Here is a 25,999-nt window from a genome sequence, read left to right on the forward strand (position 1 = left end):
GATCACTCCTATTCAAAATTCCCATCATCTACTTCTACAAACAAAATCATCTTCATCCCCTCTGTCTTTATAAACTATTGCACCATGTACAACCTCCCTTTCCTGCAAGGCCCTCAAATACATAAATCCGTACCCATTTTAGCTGCAGCTCCCTACTTGAATCTCTCTAATTAAATTTCCACTCCTCCACAGCACTGAACAACATCCTCTGTAAATGTAATGCTTTTCCACTCTGCGGCCTTTGACATGATTTGCCACATCACTCTACTTCAACACATCTCTGTTATCCAACTCAGTGGTACTGCAATCCCTTGGTTCCACCTTTACTATCCAATTATAACTACAGCATTTCCAGCAACAGTTTCTTTGCCTACCATTATCCCTGAAACCCTCTAAGGATCTATCCTTGCCTTCACCTTCCTCATTTACATACTGTCCCTTGGCATTGGGAGAAATAGGATTACCTTCCACACAAATATTGTTATACCGAGTTCTCTTTCTCTACCACTTTCCTCAAGCTCTCCACATTCACTGCGCTGTTGGACTGCTTGTCCTAAATCCAGTGTGGCACAAGTTATAATTTACTCGTTACCCACTGAGAAGACTAAAGCCACTGTCACTGCATACCACTACAAACCATTGCCTTCATTCCATGTCTTCCTGGCCACCACCTCAAATTGAGCTGAACTGCTGCCAACCTTAGCTCTTACTCAATTCCAAGGTGAACTTTCATTTCCTTATCCTCTCCATCAAATCCCCCTTCAAACACTCGCTCTGTATTAACTCTTCTACTTATATCCATACTTACCCCCTCAACCATGGCTTCTCTGTTCCCATGATCTTGAACAGAAGACCATCTCTGATCACTATTCAAAATTCCCATCTATTTTCACCTGTGTAAAATCACCACCGCTGCCACTTCATCAGTCCATCTGTTGCCAGCACTTTGATCCTCTAATTCTGGCCTCTTCTGTATTCTCTGGAGTGCAGTCGTGATGTTCAGCAATCAATGTCTTTAAGGTTGGTTTCTTCCTTTACTTCAGCTGCAGAAGAGTGAGTTTGAGCAGCATCTTGTAGTTCCATTCCCATTTCAGAGTCGACATCTTGTTCAGGTTTTTCAGGCAAGTTAAGATTATCAGACAAATCACCAAAACCTTTGGTGGATGTTGTTGTTGATGATGAATGTGCAGTTTGGGCACTGCTCAATACTTCAAACATTTTAAAGTTAAGTGCCAAACTGTCTTTTTGCCTAGCTTCGTCCTCTTGTCTCACCTTCAACTTTCTGCATTTCAGAGTGTCGCTTCATATTGACTGATCTGCCTTTACTTAAACAAATATGAATTTTCAGAAAGAGCAGGCTTCTTTGTCCTCCTCAGCCTTGGGGGGGGGGGGGGAGGGGGGGGGGGGTCACATTGCCCTGTTGACTTCAGTGACCTTGCCTCACTGATGGCTCAGACTGCCTGGCCATGGTATGGCCTTGCCTTCACTTGCCTAGCCCTCCTTAGCCCCATCCTGGGGGTTGAGTTGGCCCTGCAGCTGCTCCCCTTGATGACCTAAGCTCGCAGGTATGCTGGTGGCTTACTGGTTGCCTGGCTACTGCTGCTGGCTACATGGCCTGGCCTCTGCTCTTACCCTCGCTGGTCCGGTTGCCCAGTCCTCCTCACTCTCAGCCCTGGTCTCTGATTGAGTCGCCCTGCTGCTCCATGAGAACCACACCAGTGGTACCCTCGCACCTCCTGACTACTCCCCTCTCGCTTGGGTTGCTGGGCCTTGAGCCTCAACGACCACATGTGCCCTTGACTGGCTGCCTGCCTGCTGCTCTGGGCTTTATCTGGCCTGCCCTGGCCTCTTCTTACCCTCGGTGAGCGGCCATGTCCTCACTGGTCCGGTTGTGGCCCAGTCGTCTCTCTCTCTCTCAAGTTCAGAAACTTCAGGCCAGACAATCGGGAGCTAAGTCTGAACTGCTTTCAAATCACCACCACCTCTCAACACCCAGGACTGTATTGCTCTAAGAGGACTCAATCAATCAGAGCCCGATGTTGTTCTGCATTGTCTGCAGATAGGCCAAAGCCCATCAGCAAATTCAGAATTACCATGCCCTTTCTCAGTATGCCCCCTTCGCCCCACCAATTGCCAGAGCCCCACGCTGCAGTGTTGTGTGTTTCATTGCAAGTCTGTCCACATGGATTGATTTTCAAGCGGAAGATTGTATTCGGTGAGAAAAGAAATACGACCATTCATAAGTTGGCACGTGTGCTTTCAACCTACCATTTCCTAATGGCTCACAGCATGATTGTTCTATTCTGGATGGTCAGTTGGGTTGGCAGTGACCATTCTTCAAGGACTCTCTTCCCTGGAGATTACCATTTAATGAAGTATAGTTGACTCACGCAAGCTGAAATCATTTCTGGGTATTTACTCCCGTACTTATGAGAAAAGATTGAATGTTGCAGATCTCTTGTGGTGCTCAGTGATCACAGAAGTAAGTAATTAGCCTAAAAAGGACCATAGGCCTCTCCATTAGAGAGAGACAGTCAACTGGTTATAGCTTGAGGAAGGACTAACGAGATCGCCCAAGTAGAGTGTGGATGTAGAGAATTCAGTTTTCTCAGCAATGTCATTTCACTGTGCTCCTTATTTCATAGAACATAGAACATAGAAAGCCACAGCACAAACAGGCCCTTCGGCCCACAAGTTGCGCCGATCACATCCCCACCTCTAGGCCTATCTATAGCCCTCAATCCCATTAAATCCCATGTACTCATCCAGAAGTCTCTTAAAAGACCCCAACGAGTTTGCCTCCACCACCACCGACGTCAGCCGATTCCACTCACCCACCACCCTCTGAGTGAAAAACTTACCCCTGACATCCCCCCTGTACCTACCCCCCAGCACCTTAAACCTGTGTCCTCTCGTAGCAACCATTTCAGCCCTTGGAAATAGCCTCTGAGAGTCCACCCTATCCAGACCCCTCAACATCTTGTAAACCTCTATCAGGTCACCTCTCATCCTTCGTCTCTCCAGGGAGAAGAGACCAAGCTCCCTCAACCTATCCTCATAAGGCATGCCCCCCAATCCAGGCAACATCCTTGTAAATCTCCTCTGCACCCTTTCAATGGCTTCAACATCTTTCCTGTAATGAGGTGACCAGAACTGCGCGCAGTACTCCAAGTGGGGTCTAACCAGGGTCCTATAAAGCTGCAGCATTATCTCCCGACTCCTAAACTCAATCCCTCGATTAATGAAGGCTAGTACGCCATACGCCTTCTTGACCGCATCCTCCACCTGCGAGGCCGATTTAAGAGTCCTATGGACCCGGACCCCAAGGTCCTTCTGATCCTCTACACTGCTAAGAATGGTACCCTTCATTTTATACTGCTGCTTCATCCCATTGGATCTGCCAAAATGGATCACTACACACTTATCCGGGTTGAAGTCCATCTGCCACTTCTCCGCCCAGTCTTGCATTCTATCTATGTCTCGCTGCAACTTCTGACATCCCTCCAAACTATCCACAACACCACCTACCTTGGTGTCGTCAGCAAACTTACCAACCCATCCCTCCACTTCCTCATCCAGGTCATTTATGAAAATGACAAACAGCAAGGGTCCCAGAACAGATCCCTGGGGCACTCCACTGGTCACTGACCTCCATGCAGAGAAAGACCCCTCCACAGCCACTCTCTGCCTTCTGCAGGCAAGCCAGTTCTGGATCCACAAGGCAACAGCCCCTTGGATCCCATGCCCTCTCATTTCACGAGAAAATAACAAAGATGAACCTGTAACATTCTCAGGTCAGGTCCACTTTCAAGCTGGTTATTCCAAAACTATCTGTACTTTCTGTTAAAAGTTGGTTGGATTCAACCGGTCAATCTGTTGCCTCGAGTGCCTCGAGACAAGAGGATTGAGTTTTACCACGGGATTCAGAGTCCGAACATTGGCCCTGAAAGCGAATCTGGAGCCCATACTTCTTGAGGGCAGTGGGACCCGACTTGGCAATTTTACCGCCTCCGAGTTTGCCGTCCATGGGCCCACAGTGCAATTAAGGGTGGAGAGGAGGTTCCCAATGCCGGTAGCTCTGAGCTACGGCAGTGTGACCGGCTGCTGAAGGAATTTGGAGAACCTGAAGATCATCATAGGGGAAACGCCTCTGAAGGAGGGTGGTCAGGTCATGCCACGCGACCAGTTCTCTTCCACCCCCACCTCCCAGCCTGCCCCCCCCCCCCAAAGTTGCCCTCTACCCCCCCGAACGATTGCCCTAGCCTGCGCCTAATGACCTCCAGCCTGCCCCCCCGACACCCCCAGCTCGACTAACCTCCCCCATGCCAGCCTGCCCCCCACACCCCAGCCTGCTTCCCTAACCCACTCCCCCAGGTTGCCCTAACAACCTCCTAACCCGCAACCTGCCCCTTAACTCCCCCAGCAAACCACAACCCACCTTCCCCAGGCTGCTCCCCCTACCCCCCAGGCTGATGCAGTCAGGTGCCTCCATGAGGGTAGCAGCCTCCCCTGAGGCAGTGTGATGAGGGGCAACCCTGCCAGCAAAAATGTTGGCCGTCCTTTAAATGGCACTCAATAGGCATTTAATGATCCAAACTGGCTGCCTGCCTCTACGGGGCAAGCATCCCCTCGATGGGAAACTTCCCCGGAAGTGGCACTGCATACATGGCTCCCCGTTATATTACCGGACCCCCAAGGACTCCATCCCTGTAACTCGGGGGAATGGTCAAATTCTGCCAAGAAAGTCTTGTTCTGGGACATCTTCCAGTCAAGAGTTGAGAATCATTGACTGCTCCGAATTAAGCCCATCCTCATTGAGGGCAAACAACTAACAAAATTGAACAAGAAACATTTTTAAAGATAGTCCATGATGTGTTAATGATGCATAATTTTAAATCATAAATTTTTCCATCATTTTAAAAGCTACAGCAATCTGTAGAAATAAACATGCCAAAAGGCCACCACTTGAGTTCCATACTTGTTGGTTTAATATTGTGACCATGGGAATTAACAACCTTATAGACAGAATCTATCATCACAGCAACATCATAAATTTAAACATTCCATACATGCACGGCAGTCAGAGTAAAATATTACAAACATTTACACCCCCCCCTCCCCCCAACGCTGCAGCATCTGAAGTTAATCTGAAATGGCACTTCAAGTGAATTTGGGGCTGCAGTGGTTTTAAATTGGCAAATTTAAAATGCAATCCCATTATCAGCCACTGCTAACACATGTGAAGCAATAGTCGGCAATCACTAATGTTGGGGCTTGTTCCTTATGAAAAAATACTTGTCTGTGACTAGCATAAACTTCAGCCACATTATATCAATTTTTTTGTATACAGACCTAGGATTTTACTGAAATTCTTAACCATTGTATAAATTTGGAAGGCACTGCACCATTTAGATGCTTTCTAAATTCAACATGTATTGTTCTTTCTTTCCCCTCCACACATAATGCATTCTTTTGTTGCTGTATGCAGTGTAAATTATTGGTGCTCTTCACATTTTCTGCCACTGTGTGGTGCTTTAGTATTAGGCATGATTTTATCATTATGAAGTGTATCTCTGTACTGTCATCCCCTTAGTGGCTGGAACTAATTATTTGAAGAGTACCGAGCTACCTTTCAGTAATTTTATTATATTTCATATTCTGCAGCGGCCAGAAAAATCATCTAGCAACCATTTCCTTAAATGCATTGAAGAAATTAAAGTTTGTTATGGGACCGTGTGTTAACAAAGCAGTGCAAGCATTACATTCAAGTACAGTTTTCAACATCTTCTGGCTGCTACACATATGACAGATTGTGATGAATTGAACCCAGTCACTGTATCCCATTGGTCATAATGCATAGATCACGGACACACAGTGGAGCTTTTTCAAGGCTGTAACATGATCAGGGGATTTAAGTGATGTCATAAACATTAAGAGTGAACCGTGGGATACTTGCATTCGCTATCTGAACTGTTAAGATTAGATTACAGATTAGATCACTTTATACTTTTTTCATTTTATCTATTTGGTTTTCATTTTATGTTGGGGTCAGTTTTTGGACTTTGGCGATCATCACCCACTCTGACACACATTTTCTTGGATGTTGATGTATAACAACCTTCATGAGGATCAATGTGCATGGCATCATTACTGCTGTGTTACAAGAAACAATCTACAGCTAATTACAGTCTACTGCTGATTATCCATATAGTTATGTTTTTGTGTTAACAAAGATTAGAATTATTCATTAATTTGAATCAAGCACCGTAAATAAGCAAAGTGGGAATTTTCTTGTTCAAAAAATTAATTGCCAAATAATCTGAATTCAGCAATTTTGAATTAAGAGTGGGTCATATCAGGGAATACTGCATCCACCAAAGCTTATACTTTACAGCTGTTGCTTCCACAATTAAGCTTTGTGTGAAAGTGTAAATAAACATTAGCTGAAAAGGTTTCCTTTGAACCTTTTCCAAATGTCTAGATTGGTCTTGTTTTCTTTGTAACACATCAGTATAAAAAGAATGGTTCCATAAATGTATCATACATTTCAGGAGCCTGTCCTCTTATAAAGATTGCCACAGCAGCCTCCAATTGTACTGGATATATGGTAACATTTTAAAAATAAGATTATGAGGCAAATTTCCAGAGAAGAGACGACAATTATAATTTATCATTTACACCTGGAGCCATTTCAATGTGGCTTAATTCCATTTTAAAAAATGCTGCATGATCAGGAGTAATCATTTTACAGTTGCATGATACAAGTATTAGATTTGTGATGGTTTTATCGACTAAACAAAAGGACAGATTCTATTTTATGGGAATCATGGAAAACATCCACAGAAATGGCAGAGGAGATGGATTAATGGTAGATTACACCGAGAGTTAAACCAGGGCAAATCACAATACATGAGACAACCAGTAAAATTATTAAAACTTTGATGTATAACATATAGAAAATATTTGCTGCCAAATTTCATCTAGGTTTGGCCTTTACCTATTGAGTCTAAGACTTGTTTATTCAGTAGTGCTTATGCAACTCCTCGCAGTCCAGTTTCGTTCTATAAATCACATAAAAATTAGCTGCTTTCACATGATTAAAAGTGCAGTATTCTTACTTGAAAATAAAATATTTGTTTAAGATTTCATGGTGACCAAAATTTTAGCTTTTCCCAAATTCGCAGAGGGAGAAAGCATTGAATGGTTCAATAATATTCGGTTCCATTATTTCTTTGGTATAACAATGATAAGTCAAAGACAAGGATGTCACTAGGTGAACCAACAATCTCACTTATGATTTATATTATACTCAAACATAACGTTGAATGCTGACAGCTGAGGAATGAAGGGGCTGATAACGTGAAGGTATATGTCCACACAGAATGGGAATTTCCCGATGAGCACAATGCAGGTGGCCAGTGTGAAACAATGAGTGCACACTATGCATGCGGCTCATTTGGACTACGAAAACAGAGCTAGAGGCCTCTCATTATGCAATCACAGCAAACGCCATTCAGAATGGTGGCTCAAGGGGTGGGATTTTTCTTTAAGACATCCTGCTTCTTTTACTCATTGCTCCCCCAAGTGCTCTGCTTCTCTACATATCATCGCCTCCCCTTTCTCCATTCCACAATCAGCCAGCAACCCTTCACTGACGCTGGCTGGCACCTGATCCCTGGCATATGAATGACGTGCTGGCAGCACCAGATAAGAATTCACAGACCCTTACTTTGTATTACCGAGCGAGGTCAGTTCATTTGTGCGCAGGTATGTATAGTACTCGAGGAGCAGAGGTTCAGCACAGAGATGCATTATCTGATCCAAAATGTCCCTCCATTGTAGTAAGTTTGCTACAAGAAAAATGCATCTCTACCAAAAGCGCAGTTTACAATTTGATCTGGTGCTGAGCCATTAAGACTAGGAAGGTCCGTGCGTTGATTGCTAGGTTGTGCCCTGTCCTGACTAAGATGAGCTTAAATATTCATTAGATCCCCAGGTCTGCAGTAGTGAGAAACTAGTTAGTCCAAGGGCTCCTGCTAGAACATGAGCATTGGTAGCTATCGGCTGAGGGCACCATGAGACCTTTCTCAAGCAGCTTGTCAACACTCACTGCAACAAATAGTCCCTTTTATAAAATACGAGGGTGGTCAACGCCTTTGAAACTGTGGCTGTGATTTAACATCAAGACGGTGCCCCCATCCACCAGCTAGAAACTTTGGACAAGTCTGCCTCCATTGGCCCTGGAAACCATGACTCCATATTATGCTGTTGAGGAATTTAATAGCCTGAAATTCTGGTTTTGGGCGCTCTGAGGCAGAATGTCCCATATTCCAAAAAATGGCCAGCCAGTACCAGCAATGTCATCAGGAGCAGAGGGCACCTCCGGTCTGTTGTTGGGTCTCATCAGGGTCAATCAGGCTAGTTCCAGCAGAGGGGCAAGGAGAGGCTGATCAGTAGTGGGGGGGAGACTCATCCAGAGGGGTCCACACTTTCCACTCTCCATAGGACACATGGTGCCCGATCAGTCGGGACCACCTGCCTTTGCTGAGCTTGCAGGAACACTAGGTTTAATTAGTGACTTTCCCAGGTGGCGAGTTATCCATTCGCTGCTGATAAAATACCAGCCCTGGTGGGAAGGGGCCCTTAATTTGCCACTTAATGGCCTTAATTGACCTAAGGGTAGGCAGGCTGCCTGCCTTCTACCCTGCTGATAGTAAAATACCAGTGAAGGAGACGGGCATGGCCCTGGTTCCAACCCTCTCCATCTCACTCGACTTTACACACCATGTGGCCTCTATTCCAAAATAAGTTACCACCTTCAGGGCCTGTGGGCTGGGGCAGTGATTTAAGCAAATAGAAAAACACAAAGCGCAATATAGGAAATTTATTGAAAACTTAAAACAATATACTATTTGTTGAAAACAATCTCATCTTCTGCTTCCTTTGCATTATTTTTAATTTACGAAACATATCATCCTGTGAATTATGCTCTTGAATCTGAAGCCCAAGTTCCTGTCCTCACATAACCATACACAAAAACAGTTGCTCTAAAATTCATGAGAAACAAATTATAAAAGGAAGAGGGATCAAAAGAAATAGAAACATTTAAAACAGGAGAGACGGTTTCCCGCTATAATTTAGGTGGGAGATTGCTAGAACTCCTGGTGAAACTTAGCTGAAACAACCATTTGTTGACATTTTACTTCAAAGTTCGGTGGTAAGTCCTTGGGGAATTGCAGGGCTGAGGGTCATTTCTAGTTCAGATGTCTCTCCAATGTCCTCGATGCCTCCTTATGAGTTCTCCTGAGAAGTATTACTTCCTTACATATTGAAATGTAAGTTAATTACAAGCATACTTTTAGAATTACTATCTGACTGTAATGGAACCAATATATCCACGAGATGACAGATATTCACTTGATTTGGTCATAGGGCATTGAAAGTGCTATGTTGTAGCTGTAGCCAACATCTTCATCATACGTTGAACGACAGATTGGCAAGACAGGAGCGGATTTATCGATTGAAAAGTCATAGACGTAAATAATTCCTCGATGTCTGTAAAACAATAATTGGTAGTTAATGATTTTAAAGGAGTTTTTAAAAAATCTTATTGAGCAAATTCATCACTTAAGCTGTCATAAAAGGTAATCAACATGCAAATTGCAGGTGCAAAGTATAATAATCAAACACATAGTTAAAGATCTAAGGTAGGAAAGTTTGCTTTTAAAATTAAGGCTTCCTTATAATTGACATGTTTGTTCTTTTTGAGAATGAATGGACCTGGAAGAGAGAGAGAAAGCCAGACGATTCTATTTGGACGGGATACACAAGGTTGCTCCACTTTGGGTGTTACATAGACAGAACAGCATGATCATATTGTAGATCTGTCTCACCTACGATGAGCGGTTAAATCATCATCCATGATACTGGCTCCTCTTGGACATTTCTCATCAGGTATATTTGCTGTGACCAGTGTGTGTGCACCAAAACGTAGATGCCGTACAGGATGCCTGTAATGGAACAGTAATGGCAAGATTAGCCTGGATCCCAGCACTGTACCTGCAATTGTTCCTTTCCAGCAATGCAACAGAAGAAACTGGAAATGTACAGCACGTTAGTCTGCCTCTGGAAGGATAAATGTTGACCTAGCTTTTGCTTTCAAATACTGATCAATCTTTCTGTGCATTCTTAAAATTTTTGCTTTTCATTTCAGGTTTCCAGCATTTGTATATTTTTTTTATCAGTTTGATTTTCTAAATTCTGCCTCATATGAAAATCTTCACTTTTAGCTGTTGATTTAAAAAATACCATTGCAACCCTAACGGCTTAGTGACTTTTGCCAGTGAGTCATGGAGAATCTGGAAGGTGTTAGATCCATTTCAACCCATGATCCATACTGAACTGATCTCAGTCAAGTGGTAGCTTGAATGTCCTTCGAGTTCCTGGGTTAAGAATTGAAACTTGACAGATCTCGATTGATACCAGAGGTTCCTGCTGTACATATGCACCTCTAACTAGCAAACAGTATTGGCTCAGAAATGCATAGACTCACTGTGCAAGACCCTCAGTAAAAACGGCCACTTGGACAAAGTATCACGGGGGGGGTGGGGGGGGGGGTGGTGCTCCAGTGGTTGTGAAGCAAGGAATCCATGTTCCCAGGAGGGTAGGGCTCAAATTTGACAAGATTGTTGGGTTCAAGCCCCACATTAGAGCTTGTGCGCATAATCTAGGCTGGTACTAATGATCATTGGTGGAGCAGTACAGTAAGTTCTCACTTAAAGTTGTGGTTGCATTCTTGAGCATTGTGACTTTAAGTGAATCATAGTTCCCATAGGAATCAATGTTGAAGCTGAAATATTATACCATACATGCTGTGCCACACTGTGCATACTTGGCCAAAATAACTTGCAAAATAAAATGCATCACTAATTCATTGTAAAAGAAATGCAATATACAATTAAATTCTTTTAAAAAAGTAACAGCACTCATCTCAGTGCATGGTACTTTTACATTGTATCTAGTATCTAGTGTATAGCATCATCGATGACATTTTCTTCCTTTGGACTCATGGTGAACAATCACTGAAACAACGATATGATGACATCAACAAGTTCCATCTCACCATCAGACTCACCATGGACTACTCTTCGGAATCGGTTGCATTCTTGGACACACGAAACTCCATTAAGGACGGTCACCTCAGCACTCACTGTACCGCAAGCCCACGGATAACCTCACGATGCTCCACTTCTCCAGCTTCCACCCTAAACACGTTAAAGAAGCCATCCCCTATGGACAAGCCCTCCATATACACAGGATCTGCTCGGATGAGGAGGATCGCAACAGACACCTCCAGACGCTGAAAGATGCCCTCATAAGAACAGGATATGGCGCTCGACTCATCGATCGACAGTTCCGATGCACCACAGCAAAAAAACCGCACCGACCTCCTCAGAAAAGACAAACACGGGACACGGTGGACAGAGTACCCTTCGTCGTCCAGTACTTCCCCGGAGCAGAGAAGCTCCGGCATCTCCTCCGGAGCCTTCAACATGTCATTGATGAAGACGAACATCTTGCCAAGGCCATCCCCACACCCCCACTTCTTGCCTTCAAACAACCGCACAACCTCAAACAGACCATTGTCCGCAGCAAACTACCCAGCCTTCAGGAGAACAGTGACCACGACACCACACAACCAAGCCACAGCAACCTCTGCAAGACATGCCGGATCATCGACACGGATGCCATCATCTCACGTGAGAACACCATCTACCAGGTACACGGTACCTACTCTTGCAACTCGGCCAACGTTGTCTACCTGATACGCTGCAAGAAAGGATGTCCCTAGGCATGGTACATTGGGGAAACCATGCAGACACTGCGACAACGGATGAATGAACACCGCTCGACAATCACCAGGCAAGACTGTTCTCTTCCCGTGGGGGAGCACTTCAGTGGTCACGGGCATTCAGCCTCTGATCTTCAGGTAAGCGTTCTCCAAGGCGGCCTTCACGACACATGACAGCGCAGAGTCGCTGAGCAGAAACTGATAGCCAAGTTCTGCACACATGAGGACGGCCTAAACCGGGATCTTGGCTTCATGTCACACTATCGGTAACCCCCACAGCTTGCCTCCTGGACTTGCAGAATCTCACTGGCTGTCCTGTCTGGAGACAATACACATTTCTTTAACCTGTGCCTAATGCTCCCTCCACTCACATTGTCTGTATCTTTAAGACCTGATCAGCTGTAAAGATTCGCATTCTAATCAGTATTCTGTAACTTGATTTTGTGTCTCTGTATGCCCTGTTTGAGAGCAGATATCCACTCCATCTGACGAAGGAGCAGCGCTCCAAAAGCTAATGGCATTTGCTACCAAATAAACCTGTTGGACTTTAACCTGGTGTTGTTAAAACTCTTACTACACTTTTACATTGACCAGGCCCCATCTAGTGGCAGAGGGTGCAGTTAGCAGCTAATGTCTTGACTATCTGCAACAACCAACTTCTGCCACTAGATGGAGGCCATGACATGGTGTGAGTTCAGTAGTGAAGCCAGTAGGAGAGCCAGAGGTTAGGAGCCACTTAAGAACAGATCCTGTGGATTAAGGACGAACAGAGGTTTGGAGGCAAGAGTGGGAGCGAGCAGTCAGTTAGGCAGGGAGGCAAGGGGGGCAGTCAGCAAGGTAGCGTGAGGCAAGGCTGGGAGGGAGTCAAGGCCAGGTGGCGGAGGGGGTGGCGGGGGGTGTTGGAAGAAGCAAGGCCGGGAGCGGGCAGTTGAGGGTCTGAGGGCAAGGGTGGAAACACCGTAGAAAAAGTAATGTGAGCAGATAAGCCACAGAAGAGGAAGTCTGTGGCGAACTGTAGCATAAATGGGCTAATAGGATAGTAATGTTAAAGAGTTAGTGTGTACATCATGTTATCACAGTGATATGAGCAATCAGGTGCTGGAGACTCTGTAGAGCAGATGGAATAGTCGGTATCAAGAGAGACTCTATAACCTATTTTGTACATAGCGTAATAAACAATGAAATAACTACCTCAGTCAGAACATAATTACAAGATAAGATAGGACATGCAACCAGCATTAGAAAGAAACATGGAAGCAGCAGCGGTGACACCAATTGAGGAAAGGGTTGGTGTCATCCATTGAACACCATTTGGCAAAACCGGAAGAGCACCTGATGGAAGTGAGAATCTGCAAACCTACCCAAGGAGGAAGCAACAACCAATCACTGCCCCTACCTCACCTGTTTGAAAGTCTCGAGGGCCTGCAGAGAGGCTAAACGTGAGAGTTATGGAAGAAACACTTTCTTTGGTGTTGAGCAGCATTGAGCCTGCATGCTAAAGAGCAGAAGCACCAGGTTAGTTCATTCCTTTACACAGTAAAATTGCTGATGATTTCATTGAAACAGGGGTAGAAGGGACCTCTTCAGACTTCAAGACCGTCCTGAATGCACACATTTTGGTCCAAAATGAAGCCCTCTGACTTAATCAAAGATCCGAAAAGCTAGGTGAATCTGTCGAATTACTTCTGAATGACCTATATCACCTAGCTAGTTCTTGCGGATATGGTGCATTGAAAGATGATGTTCATCAGAGTCCATGATAAAAAGCTGTCAGATTTTTTGCCAGATGATAAATTACATCGCTTATGGTCGAACAGTTCAGAACGCGAGGCAGGCTGAACTTGGACAAATTCAGGTACAGTCCGTCACAACAACGAGGCTCTAGCTGACTCCAATAGCTGGGTAGACCCAAGGGTGGTAGCACGACCCAGTCAAAATCCAGTCAAAATGGGTGAAAGGGCAGGAAACCTTACAGCAGATATCTTGAGGCACTTATGCTGTGGTGCAAAGAAGTAGCACAGATGCCAAGATTGCCCCAGCAGGGGCGCAGAACGTTTCCAGTGTGGGAAGGCAGGACAAGCGCTTCTGTAAGTCAAACAGAGGAAGAAGACAAGGAAATATTTATGAGTTGCAAACTATTCAAGAAATTGGAAATAATGACACACACTGAGTTCCTTGGGAAAGTAAATGATCTTGATCAAGAGTATCGGTCAGTCACAATGAAAGTTAAAGGCTTTAACATGGACTTTGGGCGGCACGGTAGCACAGTGGTTAGCACTGCTGCTTCACAGCTCCAGGGTCCCGTGTTCGATTCCCGGCTCGGGTCACTGTCTGTGTGGAGTTTGCACATTCTCCTCGTGTCTGCGTGGGTTTCCTCCGGGTGCTCCGGTTTCCTCCCACAGTCCAAAGATGTGCGGGTTAGGTTGATTGGCCAGGTTAAAAATTGCCCCTTAGAGTCCTGGGATGCGTAGGTTAGAGGGATTAGCGGGTAAAATATGTGGGGATAGGGCCTGGGTGGGATTGTGGTCGGTGCAGACTCGATGGGCCGAATGGCCTCCTTCTGCACTGTAGGGTTTCTATGATTTCTAAAATTAAACATTAACTGATAATTTGGACTGGCTCCAAACAAATCGCCCTATCAGATATTAAATTGCAAGGTCATGGGGGTACAAACCTACCAATAAAAGGTCAGCTAATTACCACTCTTCGATACAAGGAGCGACAGATTTTTGACACCTTCCATGTTGTCTACAATCAACACATATCTTTAATGAATGGCGATATCTGTTCACAAATGGGTATTCTGCAGAGGACGACTGTGAACTCGATATTTGTGGATCTGTCAGTTCTTTTTCAAGATAAGCTGGAAGATGTGGACACAGGGGGCAGTGCAACAGTCGGTGGCCATCCGCAAGAGCACTCTTAGGATGTATCTTGACTCTGTCCTGAAGAAAGTACAAAAAGGAAACAATGCTTGCTGAATCTATTGGAATTTTTTGAGGATGTAACTAGTAGAGTTGATCGAAGAGAACCAGAGGATGTGGTTTACTTAGACTTTCAGAAGGCTTTCGACAAGGTCTCACATAACAGACTACTATGTAAAGTTAAAGTACATGGGATTGAAAGCTGGTTAGCAGATAGGAAGCAAAGAGTCGGCATAAATGGGTCTTTTTCTGATTGGCAGTCGGTGACTAATGGGGTTCTGCAGGGACCTATGCTAGGACCCCAGCTGTTCACAATATATATTAATGATTTGGAAGAGGGGACTGAATGCATTATCTCCAAATTTGCAGATGATACAAAGTTGGGCGGGAGGGTGAGCTATGAGATGCTTCAGCGTGAGTTGGACAGGCTGAATGTGAGGGCATCTGCACGGGAGATGCAGTATAATGTGGATAAATGTGAGGTTATCCACTTTAGTAGGAATAATAGGAAGACAGATTATTACTTGAATGGGTGTAAATTGAGAGGGGTGGATGCTCAATGAGACCTTGGAGTCATCAGTTGCTGAAAGGAAGCGCAGTAAAGAAGGCAAATGGTATGTTGACCTTCATAGCGAGAGGATTTGAGTATAGGGATAGGGATGTTTTGTTGCAATTGTATAATTGTAGGACGTGGAGGCTTTGGAGAGAGTGCAGAAAAGGTTTACCAGGATGTTGCCTGGTATGGAGGGTATTAGCTATGAGGAGAGATTGAGTAAACTAGGGTTGTTCTCCCTGGAAAGATGGAGGTTGAGGGGCGACCTAATAGAAGTTTATAAAATTATGAAGGGCATAGATAGGGTGAACAGTTGGAAGCTTTTTCCCAGGTCAGAAATGACAAACACAAGGGGTCACAAGTTTAAGGTAAGGGGGGGGGGCAAGGTTCAATACAGATATGCGGGGGACAGACACGCTAGGATCATTTAAGACTTATCTAGATAGCCACATGAACAGACTGGGAATAGAGGGATACAAACGGATGGTCTAGTTAGGAACACATGATCGGTGCAGGCTTGGAGGGCCGAAGGGCCTGTTCCTGTGCTGTATTGTTCTTTGTTATAGGGCATTGGTGAGGCCACACCTGGAGTATTGTGTGCGGTTTTGGTGTCCTTACCTGAGGAAGGATATCCTTGCTATAGAGGAAGTACAATGAAGGTTTACCAGGCTGATTCCTGGGATAGCAGATCTGTCATGTGAAGAGAGACTAAGTCGGTTAGGCTTATATTCACTGGAGTTTAGAAGAGTGAGAGGGGATCTCATAGACACCTACAAAATTCTAACAGGGTTAGACATGGTAGATTCAGAAAGAATATTCCCAATGGGGAGGGAGTTCAGATCTAGGGGTCATAGTTTGAGGATAAGGGGTAAACCTTTTAGAACTGAGGTGAGGAAAAATTTCTTCACCCAGAGGGTGGTGAATGTGTGGAATTCACTACCACAGAAGTGAATTCCAGTTGAGGCTAAAACATTGTCTGATTTCAAGAAGAAATTAGATATAGCTCTTGGGGATAAAGGGATCAAGGGATATGGGAAGAAGTGGGGGGGGGGGGGGGCGGAATCAGGATATTGAATTTGATGATCAGCCATGATCAAGATGAATGTCGAAGCAGGCTTGAAGGGCCGAATAGCCTACTCCTGCTTTTAGTTTCTATGTAATGAGAAAGAAGCTGTTGTAGTACAGAGTGATCCATTGGAAGAGGATATCCTAGAGGTTAGTATGCTATTTGAACCTACTGCTGAAGCATATGAATTTTGTTTTCTTTGAGGAGTGGAGGAACAGCATTCATACCATTGTCCTACTGAATCCACCACTGAGATGCCTGTACGTTGCTGTTAAACCATGCTTGATTCCACAAAGGATCATAATGCCAGAGCGATGGTATAGTCTGTTAGCTTGGGTGAAATTAAGTTGACATACATGCTTCAATCTCATCAGAAAATCTTCTTCTCACTAAAGCTGTCCTTCAGTGCGGAAGCTGAGGCTAAATCTTCAGAGCTGCTTCAGAATCCAGTACAATAATCTTTTCTTCATGTAGTTCTGGAGATTCATTCCATTTCTGAAAATGGTGTTGCCTTATGTTCTTATCCTCACAGTCTTTTCATTGCCCATGGTGGAGCAACCTTGCATGGAGGAAAGTGTGGCAATGTTACCATTGCCTACCAAAAGTAAACATCACTTCCGAAATGTCATCCGGAAACCATATCTTATTCATCTCCTGCAATATCAATGGGAATTCTGTCAAACTTCTTTCATTGTCTAGATTTATTAGAATCTCAGATCTGCAATACTTCTCTCATCCTCAATGCAGCAGTCAATGTTACACTGTGAAAGTCTTCATTGGTGTTGAAGATCCTTTGTCTTCTCAGGTCTTTCTCCAGCGTGTTACTAGGGAGCCGAAGATTCCTGAGCGCAGAGGTATAGAGGGAGCAGAGTAGGAGCTACAAAAATAAACTGTCAGAAATGTAATGTAAATAATTTAATAGTTTATCATTCTTAAAGAAGTTGATATTATACCGGGGTGGGGGGGGGGGGTTAGTATAATGGATTAATAATCATGATATAACAGTGACATCACCAGGAGGTGGTAGAGACTCCCTGTGTAGCAGATGGAGCAGTCTGTACTGATGAGAGACATCCTTATTCTGTAAGCCATCTTGCATATAGTGCTACTAAATCAGTTTGAATTAATTATCTGAGTCAGAACACAGTTACTCAAGATAGGCCATGCAACCAGCATACAAAACAAAAATAATGTTAAAATGAAACTGGCATTGTTAAAAAGACACTAATTTATTAATGATGTTGAACTAAAACATTGTTTGGCCAACTACTGTTAAGCGAGAACTTACTGTATTGAGGAAGAAATTGAGGTGCTTTTCAATGCAGGAGTTACTTCTACATGTATTAAAGAAATCATCTGGCTTTAACGGAAAAAGGACCAGAGAATTTCCTCGTCCCCTGGCCAATATTTCTTTAATTCATCAATCATTAATTAGTTTTTAATCTCATTACTGTCTGCTTGATTGTGCCCTACACAAATTACATTTGGAAATTCGCTATATGTGACACACTATGTTTGGAAGACGTGACAAGGTGCACAAATAAGTTTTCAAAATTTGGGAGTGAGAAAAAGATCTTTGGCAGATTTCAGAAAACCACAATCAATACTTCGCAATTGCCGCAAGCAAAGCTACATTTAGTGAACAAATTGTTACAGCTGAAATGTATTTCTTGTGAGATCAATCAACGAGATAGCTGATGAGCATTTAGCTTCATTTAAAAAAAATCTAAGTTCAATAACTTCATACCTGGAATGCATTTCCCAGAGTTTGGTTCCCATTCGCTGTTCCCATACACAAACCAATCCTTCTTCACCACCACTGACAATCTTCCAATCATCCATTTGCACTGATGACACACCCAGCTGATGGCCATAGAGTGACATCACTTCTTTACTTGTCCGAAGGTCATACACTCTCACCCTAAAAGAGAAGAGTTGACATACTAAAACTGTGCCAAAGTGGAACAGTGCACACAGACTGATGGTAAAAGGAAACTCACATTTTTGTTATTTAAACTTCTTTGATTATTATTTGGGAGTAAATCTCCTTTTCAGAAGTTCTTCTTTCCTCAATTCATGACATTTTCCTGGAATCATAGCATCTCTACAGTGCAGAAAAGAGGCCATTCGGTCCATTGAGTCTGCTCCAACTTGCCGACAGAGCATCTTACTCAGGTCCTATCCCCAATACCCCATGTATTTACCCCACTGATCTAGCTAACCCACACACCTTGAGATACTAAAGGGGCAATTTAGCATGGCCAATCCACCTAACGGCACATCGATGGACTGTGTGAACCGGATCACCCAGAGGAAACCCACTCAGATAAGGAGAGAACGTGCAAACTCCACACATACACAAGCCGGAATTGAACCTGGGTCCCTGGCACTGAGGCAGCTGTGCTAACCACTGCGCCACCGTGCCGCCCTTGTGAAGGGAACACTGTGTATCTTCATAATTACACATGTTCACGCTATTAGACTCCTCAAAATAGAAATAATACTATATTGACTAGTGAGATTATAGGGACTATTTTTATTAATATATTACAGCCAGATAATTTTCTGAAATATCAATTCAATTTTTGTATTTTACAGTCTACCTGAATCCTCCAGGGAAAGCACATTTTTCAAAGGATCATAAAAGGTATAATGAAATGTTTGTCTGAAAATATGTTAGTCTTAATCAAACGATTCAGTATGTGCTGTATTCAATACAAGTAATGCTTATAAGTCTGTTAAAAAAATGGACATCGATTCAAAGCAGAATCCCTTCAACTATTTAAAATAATATTAATCCAGGATAGTCAACACGGATTCGTGAAGGGTAAGTCTTGCCTCACAAATTTGATTGAATTCTTTGAGGAGGTAACTAAGTGTGTAGATGAAGGTAGAGCAGTTGATGGATTTTAGTAAGGCGTTTGATAAGGTTCCCCATGGTCGGCTCATGAAGAAAGTAAGGAGGTGTGGGATAGAGGGAAATTTGGCCAATTGGATAAGTAACTGGCTATCTCATAGAAGTCATGATGTGGAGATGCCGGCGTTGGACTGGGGTAAACACAGTAAGAGTTTTAACAACACCAAGTTAAAGTCCAACAGGTTTATTTGGTAGCAAATACCATTAGCTTTCGGAGCGCTGCTCCTTCGTCAGATGGAGTGGATATCTGCTCTCAAACAGGGCACAGAGACACAAAATCAAGTTACAGAATACTGATTGTGAATCTTTACAGCTAATCAAGTCTTAAATATACAGACAATATGAGTGGAGGGAGCATTAGGCACAGGTTAAAGAAATGTATATCGTCTCCAGACAGGACAGCCAGTGAGATTCTGCAAGTCCAGGAGGCAAACTGTGGGGGTTACCGATAGTGTGACATGAAGCCAAGATCCCGGTTTAGGCCGTCCTCATGTTTGCGGAACTTAGCTATCAGTTTCTGCTCAGCGACTCTGCGCTGTCGTGTGTCGTGAAGGCCGCCTTGGAGAACGCTTAAGTGAAGATCAGAGGCCGAATGCCCGTGACCACTGAAGTGCTCCCCCACAGGAAGAGAATAGTCTTGCCTGGTGATTGTCGAACGGCGTTCATTCATCCATTGTCGTAGCGTCTGCATGGTTTCCCCAATGTACCAGGTCTCGGGACATCCTTTCCTTCAGCGTATCAGGTAGACAACGTTGGCCGAGTTGCAAGAGTAGGTACCGTGTACCTGGTAGATGGTGTTCTCATGTGAGATCATGACATCCGTGTCGATGATCCGGCACGTCTTGCAAAGGTTGCTGTTTCTTTAACCTGTGCCTAATGCTCCCTCCACTCACATTGTCTGTATCTTTAAGACTTGATTAGCTGTAAAGATTCGCATTCTAATCAGTATTCTGTAACTTGATTTTGTGTCTCTGTGTGCCTTGTTTGTGAGCAGATATCCACTCCATCTGACGAAGGAGCAGCGCTCCGAAAGCTAATGGCATTTGCTACCAAATAAACCTGTTGGACTTTAACCTGGTGTTGTTAAAACTATTACTATCTCATAGAAGACAGAGGGTGGTGGTGGATGGAAAATTTTCAGACTGGAGACCAGTTACCAGCGGTGTACCACAGGGATCAGTGCTGGGTCCTCTGCTATTTGTGATTTTTATCAATGACTTGGAGGAGGAGGCTGAAGGGTGGGTCAGTAAATTTGCTGATGACACCAAGATTGGTGGAGTAGTGGATGAGGTGGAAGGCTGTTGTAGGCTGCAAAGAGACATTGATAGGATGCAGAGCTGGGCTGAAAAATGGCAGATGAAGTTTAACCCTGATGAGTGCAAGGAGATTCATTTTGGTAGGACAAATTTGAATGCGGATTACAGGGTCAACGGCAGGGTTCTGAGGAATGTGGAGGAACAAAGAGATCTTGGGGTTCATATGCACAGATCTCTGAAGGTTGCCACTAAAGTGGAGAGAGCCATGAAGAAGAACTATAGTGTGTTAGCATTTATTAACAGGGGGTTTGAGTTTAAGAGCCATGGGGTTATGCTGCAACTGTACAGGACCTTGGTGAGACCACATTTGGAATATTGTGTGCAGTTCTGGTCACCTCACTATAAGAAGGATGTGGAAGCATTGGAGAGAGTGCAGAGGAGATTTACCAGGATGCTGCCTGGTTTGGAGGATAGGTCTTATGAGGAAAGGTTGAGGGAGCTAGGGCTTTTCTCTTTAGAGCGGAGGAGGATGAGAGGCGACTTAATAGAGGTTTATAAGATGATGAGGGGATAGATAGAGTGGATGTTCAGAGACTATTTCCTCGGGTGGATGTAGCTGTTGCTAGGGGGCATAACTATAAGGTTCATGGTGGGAGATATAGGAGGGATGTCCGAGGTAGGTTCTTTACTCAGAGAGTGGTTGGGGTGTGGAATGGACTATCTGCTGTGATACTTTAGGAACTTTCAAGCAGTTATTGGATAGGCACATGGAGCACACCAGAATGATAGGGAGTGGGATAGCTTGATCTTGGTTTCGGACAAAGCTCGGCACAACATCGAGGGCCGAAGGGCCTGTACTGTGCTGTACTATTTTATGTTCAATAAAATAGATTATTTATAAGTAACTTATATTTTACCACAGTTTACTTATTCATGTTTACTTATGGTGCCAATATGAAAGGCATATTCATACATTAAAAAATGTGCAATCTTCCTGCAAATAACCAAAACTAAAATAGATTTATCACTAACAAACTGAATGGTTATCTCTTATAAAGGAATAAGGTGGTCTTGAGTTTCTGTTGGCTATATCAGCACAACCTGCTTGAAATTGGGCAACTTAACACGGGAAAAGATGGGGAATTTTAAAAGCAAGTTGCATCAAATCTAAACTGAGTTCCTGCGATCTATGATGCTAGTTTAAAAAACATTCTGGAGTACTTTGGTGAAATAACAGAGGGCTGTTTAAGGTAGTGCAGCAGATATTAGTTGAAGGATCCCTTTTCAATGGATTATTTATTTACAATATCAGCGAGATGGGTGTGCCTGTTTCTCACTGGAGTGTCTGTCTATTCTTTGTTTGATGTTTGACAAGAACACTCATAAATCATTCTGCAAAAAAGCTAACATTATCTGGTTTATCATGGTGGAGTATGTATAATTGCAGAAAGTGGTTTCCCCAGTACATCCATAAAAAGATTCAAATAATTAAAAATAGAATTTGATTTATTCAGTCGGAGCAATGGCCCAGCAAAGCATTGGTAGACCAGCTGAAGGGTGATCTGTGACTATCCTGACAGCTTTGTGCATCTCCTTGAGTGACAGTGCACCAATGCAAGAGGCTGCAGACTTCATTAATATTCGCCATGCATGGCTTTTAACTAAAAAGCTGAGAGCCTCGCAAAGTGGCAGGTCTCCTTGAGTGGCTACATGGTGATTAGGTGAGAGCCAAGTCCTGATCATGATGCCCTGGACCTTTGCCCGTGTCGTCCACCCCACGGTCAGTGCTGCTCAGTCAGGACTTTTTACACTGATTTGTGAAGACCCTGGAAAGTCCTGTTAACCAGTGGTGTACAAACCCAGGTTAAGAACTATGAGATAGAGAACAATAAACTCTTATAAAAATGCTTCATTAATGTGATAAACCTATTTTCAGCTGTATTAATAATATTGCACAAAGTTACCATTTTAAATACACCAATGAATACTTTTTTTCTATTTGATTATGGGATGACAGTGTTACTGGTAAGGCCAATATTTGTTGCCCACTCTACATTGCCCTTGAGGGAGGTAGTAGGGAGCTGTCTTCTAACTGGGTGGATACGGTTTTCTCTGACCAAAGATTCTGCCAGACCTGTTGTATTTTTCCATCCTTTACTGTTTTTATTTCATATTCCATCATTCGCTTTTGCTTTTATTCTAACTGAGTGAGTTGCTCAGTCATTTCAGAGGGCAGTTAAGAGACAACCACAGTGCTGTGGTCTGGAGTCGCATGTGGGCCAAACAAGACAAGATCTGATAAGGGCAGGACGTTAATTAACTTAGCTTTTCATTCCAGGTTCCAAGCAGCATGGTGGCACAGTGATTAGCACTGCTGCCTCACAGCACCTGGGACCCAGGTTCAATTCCGGCTTCGGGTAATTGTCTATGTTGAGTTTGCACATTCTCCCTGGGTTTCCTCTGGATCCTTGGTTTCCTCCCACAGTCAAAAGATGTGCAGGTTAGGTGGATTGGCCATGCTAAATTGCCCCTTAGTGTCAGGGGGATTAGCAGGATAAATGTGGGGTTACGGGGATAGGGCCTGGGTGGGATTGTTGTCGGTGCAGACTCAATGAGCTGAATGGGTTCCTTCTGCACTGTAGGGATTAATGATGATTCTATATTAAATTCCACCAGTTTCTGTGGTGGGATTTGAACTTGTGGCTCTAGAGAATTAGTGCATGCCTCTGGATTACTGGCTCAGTAACTTTAACCACCATGTTACAATTTACTACTGTAAGGAAAGAGAAACAATGGCCCTGATTTTACCAGCACTCCCTCCCTGAAACTGGGGCATATAAAACCCCGTTGGCCTCGGGTGCAATCTTACGAGCCTTGGGCGGGCGTGCCGGTAAAATTCCGGCCAAGTTTGATTAGCAATTACGCTAGTTGAGTGAAGATTTAAAATTTCTGATTATACAGATGATACGGAGTGGAAGCTTGAACCCCAATTTTATTTCATAAAAACATCCCAATTTCAAACACACTTTGTGACTAATTTCCTGACTGCGTCCAAATTGTAAGCTTGACCATGTTACTGATGTTTTCACTCCCCCCTCAAACTCCCCTCCCCTTTTGGTTTGATTCCTAAATTATGTTGCTTGCTGTCCTTCCTCATCTTTGAGATGTAAGGATTGTCTCGTCTGTAATGGATTTACTCTTCCCACTAAGGGGAAGGTGCTTCTAACACTTTTCATCACTGGGGACTGTTTGCTCCATTATCTTGTGGTTTTCCGTATTGCAATTGAGAAGAGAGTTAGAAAAACCTATCCCTCAAAATGGGGTACAACATTCCAGGTTCTTAACGGTTTATCTATCTCATTACAACTGTGTGGTTAACATCATTTTAAAAATATGTTACTCAAATGTTTAAGCTAATGGCTCATTACTCATAATTTTACCATTTAAAGACTAGTAATTGATCATCAATTTCCAAGATTCCTTTTAACGAATGCAAGAAATAATGAGCCATTAGTTTAAACATTTGAGTAACATATTTTAAAAATGATGTTAACCACTGTGTTGGAAAGTTGTCAAAATCTCTCTCCTTCAAAAAGTATGAATACTTGTCTTCTGGTCTGCTTATTCCTTTGTTCTCTTTACTGTGTGATGGCCTTGTACCCAGAACAGGTATAACAGTAAGGAAACAATTAGGCGGTCAGTGAGCAAGGATGGAAAGATGGATCTCTGAGTAGTCAGAAAGCATGTTTTGGACTGCTGCTATTCTTTTAATTCCAAGTGTCTAAATGCCCAGAATAGGCCATTCCAGATGAAGAAAAGAGCGGTTCTGGTAGATCCGTGCTACCACAACCAATGGGAGCTGAGAAGGATCCGAATGAGTGACATTATGTAGATGAATCCTATTTCTGAAGAATTAGCCAAGTCCTTGAAGGAAAGGGACTGAAGTTCCTCACAACGGCAACCTGAGCTTGAAAAAAACTGTGTGGCTGAAATTTGTGACATACAGGTGGAGTGGACAGCTTGGAAGATTCGCGAGATATATCTTTTGCTATATCCAACATTCCATGTAAAATTTATAGTTCGTACTGACTGTGATTGGCCTGTTAATTTATGTTTAAATTTGCATCTGATTCTGATTTGTGTAAAAGTAAATGTTACAAAAAAAATGAAACCTTTTTGGTAATTCCTTCATTTTGGGGGTTGTTCAATAAATTTGGTTCCTTTGATTTACGGATTCCCAGCGGCTTTGTGTCAATTGATCATAAAAATTCAGTTGATTTGCTTCTTGGACCCTGACAAACCAGCTGCACACATTAGAATATTACTTTCACTGCGTAAGGTAGAATACTGCTTTCCCTGCATATGGTAATTGTCAGAATTCCTGTTCTGCATCTGTGAGTTAATAAATCGCTGTGACCTCTTAAAAATATCGGAGAGAAAAATAACTTAATTCTGATGATTTTTACAACTTTATTTTAAATACATTTTTCATTTTAGTCAGCTTTATTTTGCTTTGGATGGGTTTCCTGAATCCAAATTAGGGATGAAGAAGAATGAAAATGCCCACGAGGGTTCCGATTCAGACAGAAACTTAAGCGGCACTTTTAACTCTAGCGGACAGTCTCAATGTAAGGAAACCTGATCCTTATTAGTGTTGCAGGTTCCAGCCACAACACAGCACCAGTTGTTAAGCTATAATTCATGTTCCAGCTGGACAAAGATCAGAAAAGAACACTTCTATAGTAACAGATTCCTGGAATTACGGCAAATCCACCCTCCAGAGGGGAAAGAAAGAGAGGCTGGAACTGAAACCAGATGAAACACAACAATCGTTATGAAAAATGTTTTTTTGTTTAAAGAAAAGATTAAATAGTTCTCATGAATCCTTTGCCTGTAAGGTCTAGGCTTTTTGTATTATAAATGGCACAATCCATTCATAAGCACCTTCTAGCAATGGCCAGAGAACAGATTTTAGCAACAAAGGGCAGCCAATGTGTCGTCCCAGGTGCAGTATGCAGATGGGACCAGGAAGGGAGAAAAATCAGGAAACTGGAATGCACCATGCTCGAAGAGACTGCTATGTGCAAATGTAGGATGAATTTGGGCTTAACCAGTAAGGAGCTCTACATATCGCCAGCCCATTTTATACTATGGATTCTTTGCTTTTCTGTTGACTTAAGATTACTTGAAGTTAAAAAAAAATCAGATTACTCCATAAAAGAGAAGTTTTGAAGTATCAGTGGTAATACACTGGTTAAGAATTAGCTACAACCCACAGGCAAAAGTTGTAGTCAATGGTTGTGGTTTAGTATTAGGCCTAATACTGTTCAGTTTTCATTAAAGATTTGGACAGATATGTTGGGATATGATCAGCAGTTGATACAAGTACTTGTTTGAGTGTTCAACCTGTAGCAAAGTATAGTTTTCTCCAA

The 25,999-nt window shown here is 43.3% G+C and overlaps 1 protein-coding gene across 1 annotated transcript in view; it reads right to left on the reverse strand.

The window, feature by feature from the left end:
- Positions 1-4,967: 4,967 nt before the first annotated feature.
- Positions 4,968-25,999, reverse strand: part of fbxw8 (F-box and WD repeat domain containing 8) — a 179,336-nt gene continuing 158,304 nt past the window's right edge. Inside the window, exons 9-11 of the mRNA XM_078226998.1 lie at positions 18,142-18,315; positions 9,894-10,010; positions 4,968-9,555 (exon numbers count right to left, since the gene is read on the reverse strand). Of these exons, the coding sequence (XP_078083124.1) occupies positions 9,414-9,555; positions 9,894-10,010; positions 18,142-18,315 (433 nt within the window). The 3' untranslated portion in view covers positions 4,968-9,413. The remainder of the gene's footprint in view (positions 9,556-9,893; positions 10,011-18,141; positions 18,316-25,999) is intronic.

The sequence above is a fragment of the Mustelus asterias genome, chromosome 13 (genome assembly GCF_964213995.1).
Source record: "Mustelus asterias chromosome 13, sMusAst1.hap1.1, whole genome shotgun sequence".
Taxonomy (NCBI): domain Eukaryota; kingdom Metazoa; phylum Chordata; class Chondrichthyes; order Carcharhiniformes; family Triakidae; genus Mustelus; species Mustelus asterias.